This window comes from Callithrix jacchus, chromosome 7, assembly GCF_049354715.1.
Source record: "Callithrix jacchus isolate 240 chromosome 7, calJac240_pri, whole genome shotgun sequence".
NCBI lineage: Eukaryota > Metazoa > Chordata > Mammalia > Primates > Cebidae > Callithrix > Callithrix jacchus.
Window position 1 is genome coordinate 104400134 of NC_133508.1, and position 13838 is coordinate 104413971.

A 13838-nucleotide genomic window follows, 5' to 3' on the forward strand; every position below is an offset into this window, starting at 1 on the left:
TAATAGCTAAAGAAATTGTGGGATATACAGGAATATTATGCAGCTGCAAAAAAGAAGGAAATTCTTAAGTAAGTTCAGTCAGACTTATTTTAGTGTGAGTGAGTAAGTCAGACAGAGAAAGACAAATGCTGTGAGATCTCATTTACATGTGGAATCTAAAATAGTTGAACCCCTAGAAACAGTGATAGAATGGTGGTTATCGGGGTAGAGAGTTGGGGAGAAAAGGAAGCTATTGGTCAAAGGGTATAAACTTGCAGTTGTAAGATGAATAAGTTCAGGAGATCTAATATACAGTATGGTGACCATAGTTAATAATACTGAATTACACAATATACTTGAAATTTGCTTAAATGTTCTCTCTGAAAAATCAAGAGTAACTAAATAAGGTGAGAGATGTGTTAACTAACTTGATTATATAATAATTTCACAAAATATATGTGTATCAAATAATCACATTGTATGCCATCAAATTGTAGAATTTTATTCATCAGTTATACTTCAACAAACTGGAAAACTAAAAAAAAAGGTGTATAAATATTAACAATGCTGGTTGTAAATTAAAACTAAGCATCATATTTTTGGTGTCAAAATGTTGGACATTTATAAGAAAACATGTATAAGTGTTCTGCCTCTTGGATGAGACCATTTTAAATTAAGCTGTAGAAAAAAAAAGTACTGACAAAGCAGTTCACTTTCAGTAATCTGGGTTTTCCCAAATAGTGACATGAAAGCCAGTCATTTCTAATCAGACGGTTTGAGTTTCTCTTCAAGAACCTGAAATGTAGGTCAGGGCTCTGCTGACATTTCCATTGATCTCAGAGCTGAAAACCTGAAGCGATCGCTGACAGGCAGGCAGTGGGGAAAGAAGACATGACACAGCCAACAAGGGTGGCACCCTGGCTCTGAAGTGGAATTATGTGCTTCAAACAGGTTGAAAGGTAAATAGGCAGTGATCATCCAAATACTTAAAGACGGCTATATTTTCTTTTGGAAACACACAGGCCAAGTTGTTTTGTCTTGCAGGTTCTCATATGCTCCGTGCAGTGGTTACTGATGAAAAGGGAATGTATAATATTGTTCAGCACTCTATCACTTTAAATAATAATTACTGCATATTTCTATCAGTTAACATCTAGCTAGGAATATTTTCAGGACTTATGTTGCTTCTTATGAAGAGAAGAATTACTATTGCTAACAAATTATGAAAGGGATCCCTATATTTCTGAGCTGGAGGGACCCCAGATTTTTTATATGTTACTAGATATTTTATGCAATTTGATGAGCCATGCGTTGCGTTCTCTTGTTGTTTTATAGAAAAAGCTCAGGTTTTATTAAACAGATAAAATAACTGAATAATGTTGATTGTTGAGTAAATGAGTTAATTAATGTACCTGATTAATTGAATAATGTAACTCTAGTTGTAAACTAAAAACAGTATTATTAGGAATTTCTATAATGTGTTTACTTGGAGTTCTCTACAGATGAAAGGCTTTTTTCTCTTTTTTTTTTTTTTGGAGGGGGGAAAGGGGACAAGGTCTCACTCTGTTGCCCAGGCTGGAGTGCAAATGGTGTGATCATAGTTCACTGCAACTTTCACCTTCTGAGTAGCTGGGATGACAGGCACACGCCACCACACTGGGCTAATTTTTGTATTTTTAGTAGAGACAGAGTTTTACCATGTTGCCCAGTCTGGTCTTGAACTCCTAGGCTCAGGTGATCTGCCCATCTCTGCCTCCCAAAGCGCTGATATTATAGACATAAGCCACCACGCCTAGCCCAGACAGAAGGCTTTTTACAATCTAACCGGTGATAGCACATATTGCTTAATCTCACTTCACTTTTCTTCATTTTGAATCCATTTTCTCTGGGAGTTCTGAAATTTTTGGCTCTTCCCAAATTTCGCTCATCAAAGACTAGTATTTCTGGAGTGTGAGAGGTACATAACTTTGGCAGGGAGAATAATTCATCACCAGGAGTTAGCCCAGGAACCGTGGTTCACGCCTGTAACAGCACTTTGGGAGGCTGAGTTGGAAGGACCACTTGAGCCCAGGAGTTTGAGGTTATAGTGAATTAGGATGATGCCACTGCACTCCAGCCTGGGCTACAGAGCAAGTCCTTATCTCTAAAAAAATTTAAAAGAATAAGAAAAGAAGCTCAAAGGAGGAGGTATCTGATGAGAAAGGCTAGATTAGAAAGAATTGTATTTTAATGGGTCAAATGCCCTACTGAGATAATTCATAGTGACTTTTGAAGAGTATAAAATTCCATTTGTTTGCTTTACTTTTCCATCTCTTATTATGTCTCCTAAAAATACCAGTAACATTTCTTTGCTCCCCTCCCTGCCTCCCTCCCTCCCTCTCTCCCTTCCTTCCTTCTCAAAGGTTCCCATCAAATACAATAACTCTTAGGGGAAAAAGTAATGCTTTTTATTATTTTACTAAAGTATTACAATTTAAACATTTTTCACATTTTTTTCCAGAAAGAAACAGTCTTTTTCTGCTTCCAGACATGAATCAGGTCACTACTCAATGGGATGTGGTAATAGCTCTTTACACACTCTTCAGTTGGTGTCATGGAGGTATGGCGTTTTATGTAGCGATTACTATCTTTCATTCAACAAGCAGAATATTGAATGATTATTATTTTCACAGTGTTATGTTAGAATTTCTGAAGAATACAAATATTATTAGACTGGAAAAGTGTGTGCATAAAAATTAAACAGAAAGAAATAAAAAGGGTCCAATCTCCTTCCAAAGGAAGGATTTCTTTCTCAAATTTCCCTCATGGACAGCCCTCTCACTCACATGTGAATATTTCCACAAAGGAGCTTATTAGTTTAAATTTGCATGTTCTGTCTTTAAAATGCTATAACTGTTATATAATGACCTGTCAAACATTTGAATGTAATTCTATTTCGTGAACCACTTATTGCTTGGCACATAATAACTATGGGAGCCATTGGCAAGAGTATGGTTTTATGCATTATATTCATACTTTGCTTAAAAAAAAAAGTTAGCCTTTATCTAAAAAAAAAAAACCAAAAGATTTGTTGAGTAGCTAGAGAATGCAGTTCAGATTCTACAGTGCCCAGTGTTATTTTTAATCTTACCTTGGAAAAATACGGTAGCTTCATAATCTCTCAGTTCTTTAAAGTAGGAGAGCTAATTATATTTGTTCTTTAGACACTCAGAGAAGCTTCCAGGCTGACTCCAGACTTATGTCATGCTGCTGAACATTAATAAAAGCATAATAGAACCTGGATGCGGTGTCTCACGCCTATAATCTCAGCACTTTGGGAGGCCAAGACAGGTGGATCACCTGAGGTCAGGAGTTGGAGATCAGCCTGGCCAACATGGTGAAACCCCATCTGTACTAACAATACAAAAATTAGCTGGGCATGGTGGCGCACACCTGTAATCCCAGCTACTCGGGAGACTGAGGTGGGAGAATACCTTGAACCAGGGAGGCGGAGGTTGCAGTGAGCCAAGATCACACCACTGCACTCCAGCCTGAGCGTCAGAGTGAGACTCCATCTCAAAAAAAAAAAAAGAGGCCTAACAGAAACACACTGTAATAGGCTAGTTTATGAAAATATACATCTAGTCCTAAAACTATTTTCAATAGAATCATTTAATTAATAGAAATAATAATTTAAAATGCAATAGCATACTCTTCTGAATCTCTTGTTTTAATGTTTTACATGTAATTTATTATTTTCCTATTTATTTCTAGGAATTACAAATATAAACTGCTCTGGCCACATCTGGGTAGAGCCAGCCACAATTTTTAAGATGGGCATGAATATCTCTATATATTGCAAAGCAGCGATTAAGAACTGCCAACCAAGGAAACTTCATTTTTATAAAAACGGCATCAGAGAAAGATTTCAAATCACAAGGATTAACAAAACAACAGCTCGGCTTTGGTATCAAAACTTTCTGGAACCACATGCTTCTATGTACTGCACTGCTGAATGTACCAAACATTTTCAAGAGACACTGATATGTGGAAAAGACATTTCTTCTGGATGTAAGTGTTGGGGCACATTGGAAATGCAAACAAAAGCTCGTCTAACAATTAACTGGTCGTTACCACACTAGTCTAAAAATAGGGGCAAAATGATATAGCTCAGTTTTAGATTAGTTCAATACAGGCGCTGCAAACTCAAATGTCTCCAGGGCCAGGCTGGTGAACCGTATGAATTGTAGCAGCTAATGGGAACTATGCAGAGAAGAAAGTGCAGAGTGGTCTCCTGGGGGGAGCCACCACCCAGATCCAGCATTCACAGGGGCCCAGTATTCCTACATCTTTTGGCTCTTCAAAGGAAGACAGAAATATAAAATTTTAATGTGGACTCTTAAATTTTAAAATGTTGCCAATACATTCAAAAAATGATTTTTCACCTCTACCCTGAACAATCACTGCATACGTGAAAACCAGAACCCTTAGATTTAAAATGTTGCTCTTTTAATTTTCTTTGTTTTGTTTCATTTTTCTAAATTAATATTATTTACCTTGAAGCAGATCCCATTGAGAAATTTTGAGGCCAAAATTTAGGGAGAGTTGCAAAACTCGTTTTGTGTTCCCACTGCACTCCCAGGTTTGTGATCTTGGGTAAGTTGCTTAAGCCTTGATTCCTCGCCTGTAAAAGGGGGCTAATTATACAGGCTGTGTTAAGCACTTAATTTCAATAATTTATTTGGGAACATATGATAAAGTTTAAAGCATATCAGTACCCAAATCCTTAAAAATGCATCCTTTTGATAAAACATAGGGAGATTCTTAGCCGGGTGCGGTGGCTCAAGCCTGTAATCCCAGCACTTTGGGAGGCCGAGGCAGGTGGATCACGAGGTCAAGAGATCGAGACCATCCTGGTCAACATGGTGAAACCCTGTCTCTACTAAAAAGACAAAAAATAGCTGGGCATGGTGGCGTGTGCCTGTAATCCCAGCTACTCAGGAGGCTGAGGCAGGAGAATTGCCTGGACCCAGGAGGTGGAGGTTGCGGTGAGCCGAGATCGTGCCATTGCACTCCAGGCTGGGTAAGAAGAGCGAAACTCCGTCTCAAAAAAAACAAAAAACAAAAAACAGGGAGATTCTTCTACAAGCCTCTGTTCCCAATCTCACTATTACAATTGAGAATCACTGTGTTTGTTATTGCAATTACAAATTTTTTTCTTTTTCTTAAAATCCACCTTGAAGGGACTAATTATTAATTTATTTAAAAGCTTAGTCAAATTAATCTTAAAAATATATGCTAAATTCAATGTGTGCTCTGAGTGTCCTGGAGATATTGAAGTTACTATACTGATATGGGCTGGTTGTATAATTATATACTTAGCTTTGGTTCCACTATTATGAAGGGTAGATCAATAAGTTTAGCATTGTTTTAACTCAGATATTCATTCTCTATGGCACTTGAACCCATTTTCAGTAAATAATAAAGGAATTTGTGTATTTGCCATGTTCCCCTCCTCCATACTTTTGAGAATCAAACCTCATTTCTTGCTTCTTCTTCACCTTTAGAACTTAGCTGGGGGCAGAACCATGTCAGCACTACCACCTGACCCTATTGTGACTGCTTGGGAAATAAGAGGCTTCCTTGCTCTATAATGAAGCCACTGTCCTACTTAACTCTGAGCAGCTGATCTTGCGTGCTTTTCAAGAGAGGGAACTATAGAAAGTTGTAGAGTTGAGTTGAAGGAAAGTCATAGGTTTTGAGTCAAAGAATAAACGAATGCCTTAAAACTGCTGAACTTGCCCTAAATTGTGGAAATTAAACCACCGGCAGACACCTTATCTGACGTATGAAATCTCCTTAGCTTGTCCACATCCTCAGGAAACATAACCAAACCTCAGTGCTTAAATACTTTACTATTTATCCTTTGCGGGTGGGAGTCGGGTAGAGAGACTATACAATTTCTTTAGAGGGCAAATAAGCAACTTTCACAGTTACAGGAAAAGGTTAGTTGTTAGTGTAAGTAAAAGGAAAAAAGGAAGCAAAATAAACATTGTCTCTGTTAAAAAACAAAATTTCAGCAAATCTAATTTTTAGATCTGATACGTTTTTATTTGTGATTCAGGCATCGGCAGCACCTTGTTCTGTAAAACAGAGATGTGCTCTACGTGTCCTGGAGGTGTTTAAGTTACTATAGTGATATGGGCTGGCTTGTATAATTATATATTTAGTTTTGGTTCTACTATTATAACGGAACAGTTGGTTTTTGTAAGGTGGGAACAAGAAATGAAATTTAAAAAAAACAAAACTACAAGATTGGTTAACATTGTTCCTTCAGGTTATTTTCCCTGTAGCTGTTAAAGCAGAGGGGGTTTCCTTCCATTCCTCCTCAGGTGGACTGGGCTTTTTCTACATGATTGCTGTGAATTTTCTGTTTTCAGAAAACTAGTCCTTGTGGGGTTTTACCTGCTTCCTTAAAGATTCAGCTTCATTATATGTCACTTAATAAGAGTGACTTCATTTTGGTTTGGCATGTGGGGGCCTAGTGCAGGAGCTCAGGTCAAAACAACGGCCTCCTATACATATTTAACACAACCTTCCCTGTGTTGCAGTTTGTATAACTGATTACTCCCGAGAGCCCTCCCAGTGTTGGCTGAGGGGCCTCTGTCCCCAAACCCAACACCAGGCAATGGATAAGGTAAGAGAACAGTCTTTGTTCCCCTTCCAGGATGGCCTAATAGAAATACATTCACTGCTGATGGCTGCTTAGAAAGAACATCACTTTTTCCACTTATTTAACTTGTGAGTTATAACTCCTTACATAGGCCTCTGGTTATGAGTGTAAAAATGTAACTGCCAGGTGAGAATTTACTCAAACCCCTGGATTCAAGCTGAATGGCTTCTTGGGCTCTACATTCTTAGCAAACAAAACTTCCTATTTAAGTAGGTCAAAAAAAGGTTTTTGAGGGTTTTGTGGCATTCTAGAAATCACATTGCTTTCACTGGACCACTTTGATCACAGGATATTTGTCATGTGAGCTTTACTATGTCAACTTATCATCACTGCCTTGAACAAAATGATTATATGTATTTTTTTGGACTGCAGACAAATTGTAAAAGGCAAGATAAATGAGTCATTGCTTTCCTTGAAAAGCTATCCAAATATATTTAAAAGTGCTGTGCTTTAATGTATAATTTGTGAAATATAAACCATATTATCACAGTTTCCATTTTTAGCCACAATCCTAAACATTTCTTAGATTATTGTCTAGGATTAAATGCACACATATTATGGGAAATTTGTTCTAATCGGACCACACCAATCATGGGATAAAATACAAGATGTCTTTATTCATTTAAAAATGCCGAATTAAACCATACACAGTCATGTTTCTACTTACTCATTTGCTTAAAATTTTAAGAATCTTTGACTTTTAAAATTTTAGACTTCTTTGGCTTTTATTTACAATGATGAAAGCACATTATTTATTCAGTAAAAAACCCTGAATATTTGTTTCTAACATTTCTATTAAATATGATTATGGAACAATTAGGCTGGCCTGTGCCTTGCTTTGGTAAGAAACTGTAGAGTCGTCTGGCCAGGTGCAGTGGCTCACACCTGTAATCTCAGCACTTTGGGAGGCCAAGATGAATGGATCATGAGGTCAAGAGATCGAGACCATCCTGGACAACATGGTGAAACCCCATCGCTACTAAAAATACAAAAAAAAAACTAGCTGGGTGTGGTGGCACCTGCCTGTAGTCCCAGCTACTTGAGAGGGTAAGTCAGGAGAATCGCTTGAACCTGGAAGGTGGAGGTTGCAATGAGCCTAGATGGTGCCACTGCACTCCAGCCTGGCAACAGAGTGAGACTCTGTCTCAAAAAGAAAGAAAAAAGTAAAAAGAAATCGTAGAGTGATCTTTGCCAGAAGAATTGTGCCTCTCTTCCTTTTAATCCTCATTATTATCTTAATCAAGCCAATCAATTCATGGAATAAACTTTATTGAGTGGTTACTATGCACCAAAATGTGTTAAATGCTAGAAATACAAAGAAGTCTGCTTTCAACAAGCTCTCAGTAGAAAAGGATCCTTGGCTAGACTCTGAATTAACAAGAAACCTGGCCTGTGATTAGTGAATGTCCCAATAATAGGGGAGGGGGGGTTGGCAGGGAAGAGCAAAATCGTAAGCCTCCTTTTGTATATCTCAGGTATTCTCTAGTACCTAGTTGTATAGCCAGGTTTTGTTCTTGGATATTGAATCACCTGGCAATGAAACCTAACAACAATTTGATGTTATTATCATAACCATACTCACAGGCTCATCTTTACATTGCTTCATATTAACAAATACTTATTTGCCTGAGTGTGCATAGTCATCTTTTTGATCTTTTGCAAAGTTAATTTACCACCAGACATTTATAACTCTGAGAATTCACTTCACGTAGGATGCTGTGGGGAGTAACACAGCCCAAACCATTGGCAGTTATCTTTTCTGATGGCCAGATCAATAACACTCTGTATCTGAAACTAGAGGAAAAAATAACTTCAGCACAAATCATTGTAATCAACGAGGGACCACAACTCAGTCTCCAAAATGATTTAAATTTATATTTCTACACCTACTTCATTTAAGGCTCAATTAAAACAAAGATGTATTTTACCCTACTTGGAGCCCCATTTCTCTCCATTGTAACTCAATGCTACAAGTCACCAAAATGTACTTTTTAGTGTGTTCTTACTGTTTGAAAACAGGTTTTTTGAAAAGGATATTAGACCTTTGATATATAAAAATAGTATTTTAGGCTGGGCGCAGTGGTTCATGTCTGTAATCCCAGTACTTTGGGTGGCCGAGGTGGGCAGGTCACCTGAGGTTGGGTGTTCAAGATCAGCCTGGCCAATATGGAGAAACTCCATCTCTACTAAAAATACAAAATTAGCCGGGTGTGGTGGTGCATGCCTGTAATCCCAGCTACTCGGGAGGCTGAGGCAGGAGAATCACTTCAACCTGGGGGGCAGAGGTAAGCTGAGATCATGCCATTGCACTCCAACCTGGGCAACAAGAGTGAAACTCAATAAAGAAAAATAGTTTTTTAATTGTAAAATCAAATTGCATTCAATATGGAAAGTTTTTAAAATGTAGACCAGCAAAAAAGAAATACCTATCATTCCTATAATTCCATAATTTTACTAGTAACCATAATCCCTCTTTAATAATTTGGAATGTGTCTTTGAAATTTGGACCCTTTCTTTCTCAGTCTCTTACTTATATGAAACCACTAATTGAACCATTTTACAGCCTGCTTTTTTCACTTTGCCATATGATCATTACTTCATTAAATTTAATTCCTTCCAAAGGCCAGGTACTTAAATTGTCTTCTATATCATTGCTTTTGAATATGTTTAGGACTGTATTATAGTTTATTTAACCTTGTTTTGGAAAATTGAGCCTGTTTACAATTTTTTTCATTATTATGAACAACAAGGGCACATCCTTTAAGCCAAACATTTTTACATATCTATGAACATTTCATTAGGGATGCATTCTTAGATGTATAATTGCTGGGTCACAAAGTATTACACCTGCTTTTACAGATTGTGATATGTAAGGTGCTCTCCACAAAGGCTGTATTGATTTGTACTTCCACCAGAAGCGTGTTAAAGGATTTCCATGAGTTCAATTCAACAGTGTGTACTACTCTTTTTCAAAATCCTTGCTAATTTGATAGGTTTAAATGACGTCTAGTACTGCTTTGATTTGCAGTGATGATAAATTTTTAATATATTTGTTTATTATTTTACAAGCAATATTTTTGGTAGGCAACTTGCAGGTGAAGTGAAAGCATATATGTACTTAAATCTTTAGCTGTAACTTCAGATGCATACGTGTCTGTATTTTCATTCTGTATGAGCCCCTATCCTTCCATTTGTCTTGTCATTCTTTGAGTAGTCAAGTGTATTGGCAGTATTTCACATGCAGAGATGAACTAAGAGAGCCACACCTGAAAAGTGAATATTTAATAAACACTTGATATTTCTATACTTTAAAAAAATCTTCATCTTATTCACAATTGAATGATACAACTGAAAATTCTAGGTGTCATTCTGTAGTTGCTGGGGTTTCATAGGCTTTAAAGGCCCCCAAAACTCAATGTCATCAGAATTCTCTCATCTTTTCCTGTCTGTTAGGTATTGTTCTCCCCTGGGTTGGCTTCATTCTTAAATAGACTAAAGACTGTGAAGAAGCTTGTTTTACAATGACAGCAAGATGGTTACCAGCAACTTACAGCTCACATGCTACTCGAGACAGCACAAAAAGAAGTTTCTGTGCTTCTTTTACAATGGTTTCAGAAAAAGTCCCTTGGAGAATTCTGACTGGTTTATCTTGAATCGTGTGCTCATTCCCAAGGGAAATTCTCCAACTAGTCAGCCTACCTCAAAGGCACACTTCTGTGGAAAGCCTCTTGATTGAGAGGCCTTGGGGTTGGGGTAGGGGTAAGACTGGGGTGAGGGACCGGGGTGGGGGGGATGTCGGTTCTCAAGAGGGAAAGATGCTAGCCAACAAAAAATAAAAATGTTCCCCATGACATGGCCACCTGGAGAAAGAGCTGGGCAGGAATCAGGGTGGGATGAGTTGAGTAGGGTGAGGGGAAAAGAGCCTTGCAACAGAATTGCGTGAATACCAAACTTTAAAAAATTCTTGCTGTGGTGGTGGTAAAATACATAACATAAACTGTACCATTTTTACCATGGTTAAGTATACAGTTCAGTGGCACTAAGTACATTTACACTGTTGTACAACCATCACCACCATTTATCTCCAGAACCCTCTTCCTGCAAACTGAAACTCCGTATCTGCTAAACAAATACTCATTTCCTTCTCCTCCAAGCCCCAGCAACTGTCATTGTTACCCAGGCTGGAGTGCAATGGCATGATCTCGGCTCACCGCAACCTCCGCCTCCTGGGTTCAGGCAATTCTCCTGCCTCAGCCTCCTGAGTAGCTGGGATTACAGGTGCGCGCCACCATGCCCAGCTAATTTTTTGTATTTTTAGTAGAGATGAGGTTTCACCATGGTGACCAGGATGGTCTCGATCTCTTGACCTCGTGATCCACCCGCCTCGGCCTCCCAAAGTGCTGGGATTACAGGCGTGAGCCACTGTGCCAGGCCATTCTATTTTCTATGAGTCTGACTATTTCAGATACCTCGTGTAAGGGGAATCATACAGTATTTGTCCTTTCAGGTCTGGTTTTGCTTAATATAATGTCTTCAAGTTTCATCCACATTCTAGCATGTATTAAAGTTCCCTTCCTTTTTAAGGCTGAATAATATTTTATTGCATGTATGAACACAAAACTTTTAAAATGAGTAGTGAAAAACATCCTAGAAAGGAAGATAGTCTGCCAGAGTAGTAGAAGAAGAAAACTACAAAGAACCCATTTGCCAGAGTCAAAAGCAGAGAGGTTTTTTTTCTTTTCTTCTTTTTGAGACAAGGTCTCACTGTGTCACCCAGGCTGGAGGGCAGTGTCTTGATCATAGCTCATTGAAGCCTCAAACTCCGAGGCTCCAGGGATCCTCCAACCTCAGCCTCCCAAGTAGCTGGGACTACAGATGTGAGCCACCACGCCCAGCTTTAAAACAGAGATCTCAAGGAGGGAGTGAGCAAAATATCAAATGCTATAGAGATCAAACTCAATGACAAATGACAAGAGACGGGGTCTGTTGAAGAGAAAGTCATTAATGATCTTAGCAACAATGGCTTTGGTGGAATTATGGAGGCTGAATCCTAATTGTTTTGGGTTCAAAAGTATATGGGAAATGAAGAATAACAGACTCTTTAGAGGTGTCTAGCTGTTAAGACAAAGAGAAAGATGCAGAGGTAGCTAGGGGGAGACTAAATTTCGGATAATATAGTCCAGTATCAGAAGAAGGGAGTGGATATTTGATGGTAAAGTGGGTTGCAAGGTAAGGTAGTAGGGATGGAAGGAGGAGCAGGGAGGTGCTGAGTGCTGATTGGCCTGATTTCTCAAATAAAATTGTCCGTTTCTCAGCTGACTACTTAATAGAGAACTTCATATTTCTTATGGCAGCTCCTAAGTGATATGTTTTGTTGCAGATCCGCCAGATGTTCCTGATGAGGTAACCTGTGTCATTTATGAATATTCAGGCAACATGACTTGCACCTGGAATGCTGGGAAGCTCACCTACATAGACACAAAATACGTGGTGCATGTGAAGAGGTAGGTCCCTTCTTCACGGCTTCATATAAGCAGTTCCACCCCAGTTCAGCCAGTGCTCTGCCTCCAGCAGAGATCCAAGTAATCAGCCTCAAACATTAAATATATACCCTGATTTATCCCTAATTTCCTACTTCTGATCAATGAAACTACCAATGCCCTTTTTGGGCCATTAATATTCACTCTGGAAGGCAAAGTGTTCTACAATCTTTCTGTCCTTTGTATTCATGCTACCAGTAGGTAACTGGTAGCAGGGGCCTAGTTTTAAACCATTGCTTAGGCCGGGCACAGTGACTCACACCTGTAATCCCAGCACTTTGGGAGAGAAAGGTGGGTGGATTACCTGAGGTCAGGAGTTTGAGACCAGGCTTGCCTACGTGGTAAAACCCTGTCTCTGCTAAAAATACAAAAAATAGTCGGGCATGGTGGCAGGCACCTGTAATCTCAGCTACTTGGGAGGCTGAGGCAGGAGAATCTCTTGAATCTGAGAGGTGGAAGTTACAGTGAGCCAAGATTGCACCACTGCACTCCAGCCTGGGTTATAGAACAAGACTCCATCTCAATAAAATAAAATAACATAAAAATAAAAAAATAAATTGTTGCTTAAATCCCTGCTCTATTCTTCTTCTAGGGTTTCAACAACGTAATTTCTCTGAATTGCTATTAGTTTTAATATTTAAATGAGCCTAAAAATAAAACCTAAAGCACAGGTTTTTCCTAATTCATTAGGTGGAATTTGACTTTTAAAGTGTGTATAATCATGCCAGGTTACCATTAAATTCATGGAAGGTATTAATTGTTCATAATAACGTTTAAATCTTAAATTTGGTGTCTATATAGGCTGATCAACTTTCCTGTTTGCCTCATGCTAAGTGGCTTTGCAGGACAAAGGATTTTCAGTTTTAAAAAGCTGGAAAGTTGTGGGCAAACTAGAACAAGTTGTTCACCCTATCCGTGTTTCTTGTTTAGTTTATTAAAAAATAAAATTCGGCGAGGCACAGTGGCTCACGCCTGTTATCACAGCACTTTGGGAGGCCAAGGCAGGTGGATCATGAGGTCAAGAGATCGAGACCATCCTGGCCAACATGGTGAAACCCCATCTCTACTAAAAAAAAATACAAAAATTTCCTGGGTGTGGTGGTGCGTGCCTGTAGTCCCAGCTACATGGGAGGCTGAGGCAGGAGAATTGCTTGAACCCGGAAGGCAGAGGCTGCGGTGAGCCGAGATCGTGCCGTTGCACTCCAGTCTGGGTAACAACAGCAAGACTCCGTCTAAAATAAATAATAAATAATAATAATAAATAAAATAAAATGCCTTCTGTACTGTTTTTGAAGTACACTTTTTTTATCTGTCAGTAATTCTTAAAAATTTCACAAACGATTTTTAAAAGCATTTATTAGACCCTTACTGTTTGCCAAGCACTGGGCCAAGAGCTTTATAAATGCTGCCTCATTTAATACCCTATACAACCAATGTGAGGCACTGGATGATTCAAATGCTTTTGTCCTCCTAAAACTCATATGTTGAAACCAATCCCCAATGCAACAGTATTAAGAGTTGGGGCCTTTGAAGTGAGATTAGGTCATGAGGGTGAAGCTGTCATGGATGGAATTATTGCCCTTCTCTAGGAGGCCTGAAAGAGAGCT

General features: G+C 38.7%; 1 protein-coding gene across 1 annotated transcript in view; it reads left to right on the forward strand.

Moving 5' to 3' along the window:
- The first annotated feature begins 850 nt into the window (after nucleotides 1-850).
- The window catches only part of IL23R (interleukin 23 receptor), a 90797-nt gene continuing 77809 nt past the window's right edge, over nucleotides 851-13838 (forward strand). Inside the window, exons 1-4 of the mRNA XM_078332205.1 lie at nucleotides 851-938; nucleotides 2480-2578; nucleotides 3733-4029; nucleotides 12072-12195. Coding sequence (XP_078188331.1) covers nucleotides 2509-2578; nucleotides 3733-4029; nucleotides 12072-12195 — 491 coding nt within the window. The 5' untranslated portion in view covers nucleotides 851-938; nucleotides 2480-2508. The remainder of the gene's footprint in view (nucleotides 939-2479; nucleotides 2579-3732; nucleotides 4030-12071; nucleotides 12196-13838) is intronic.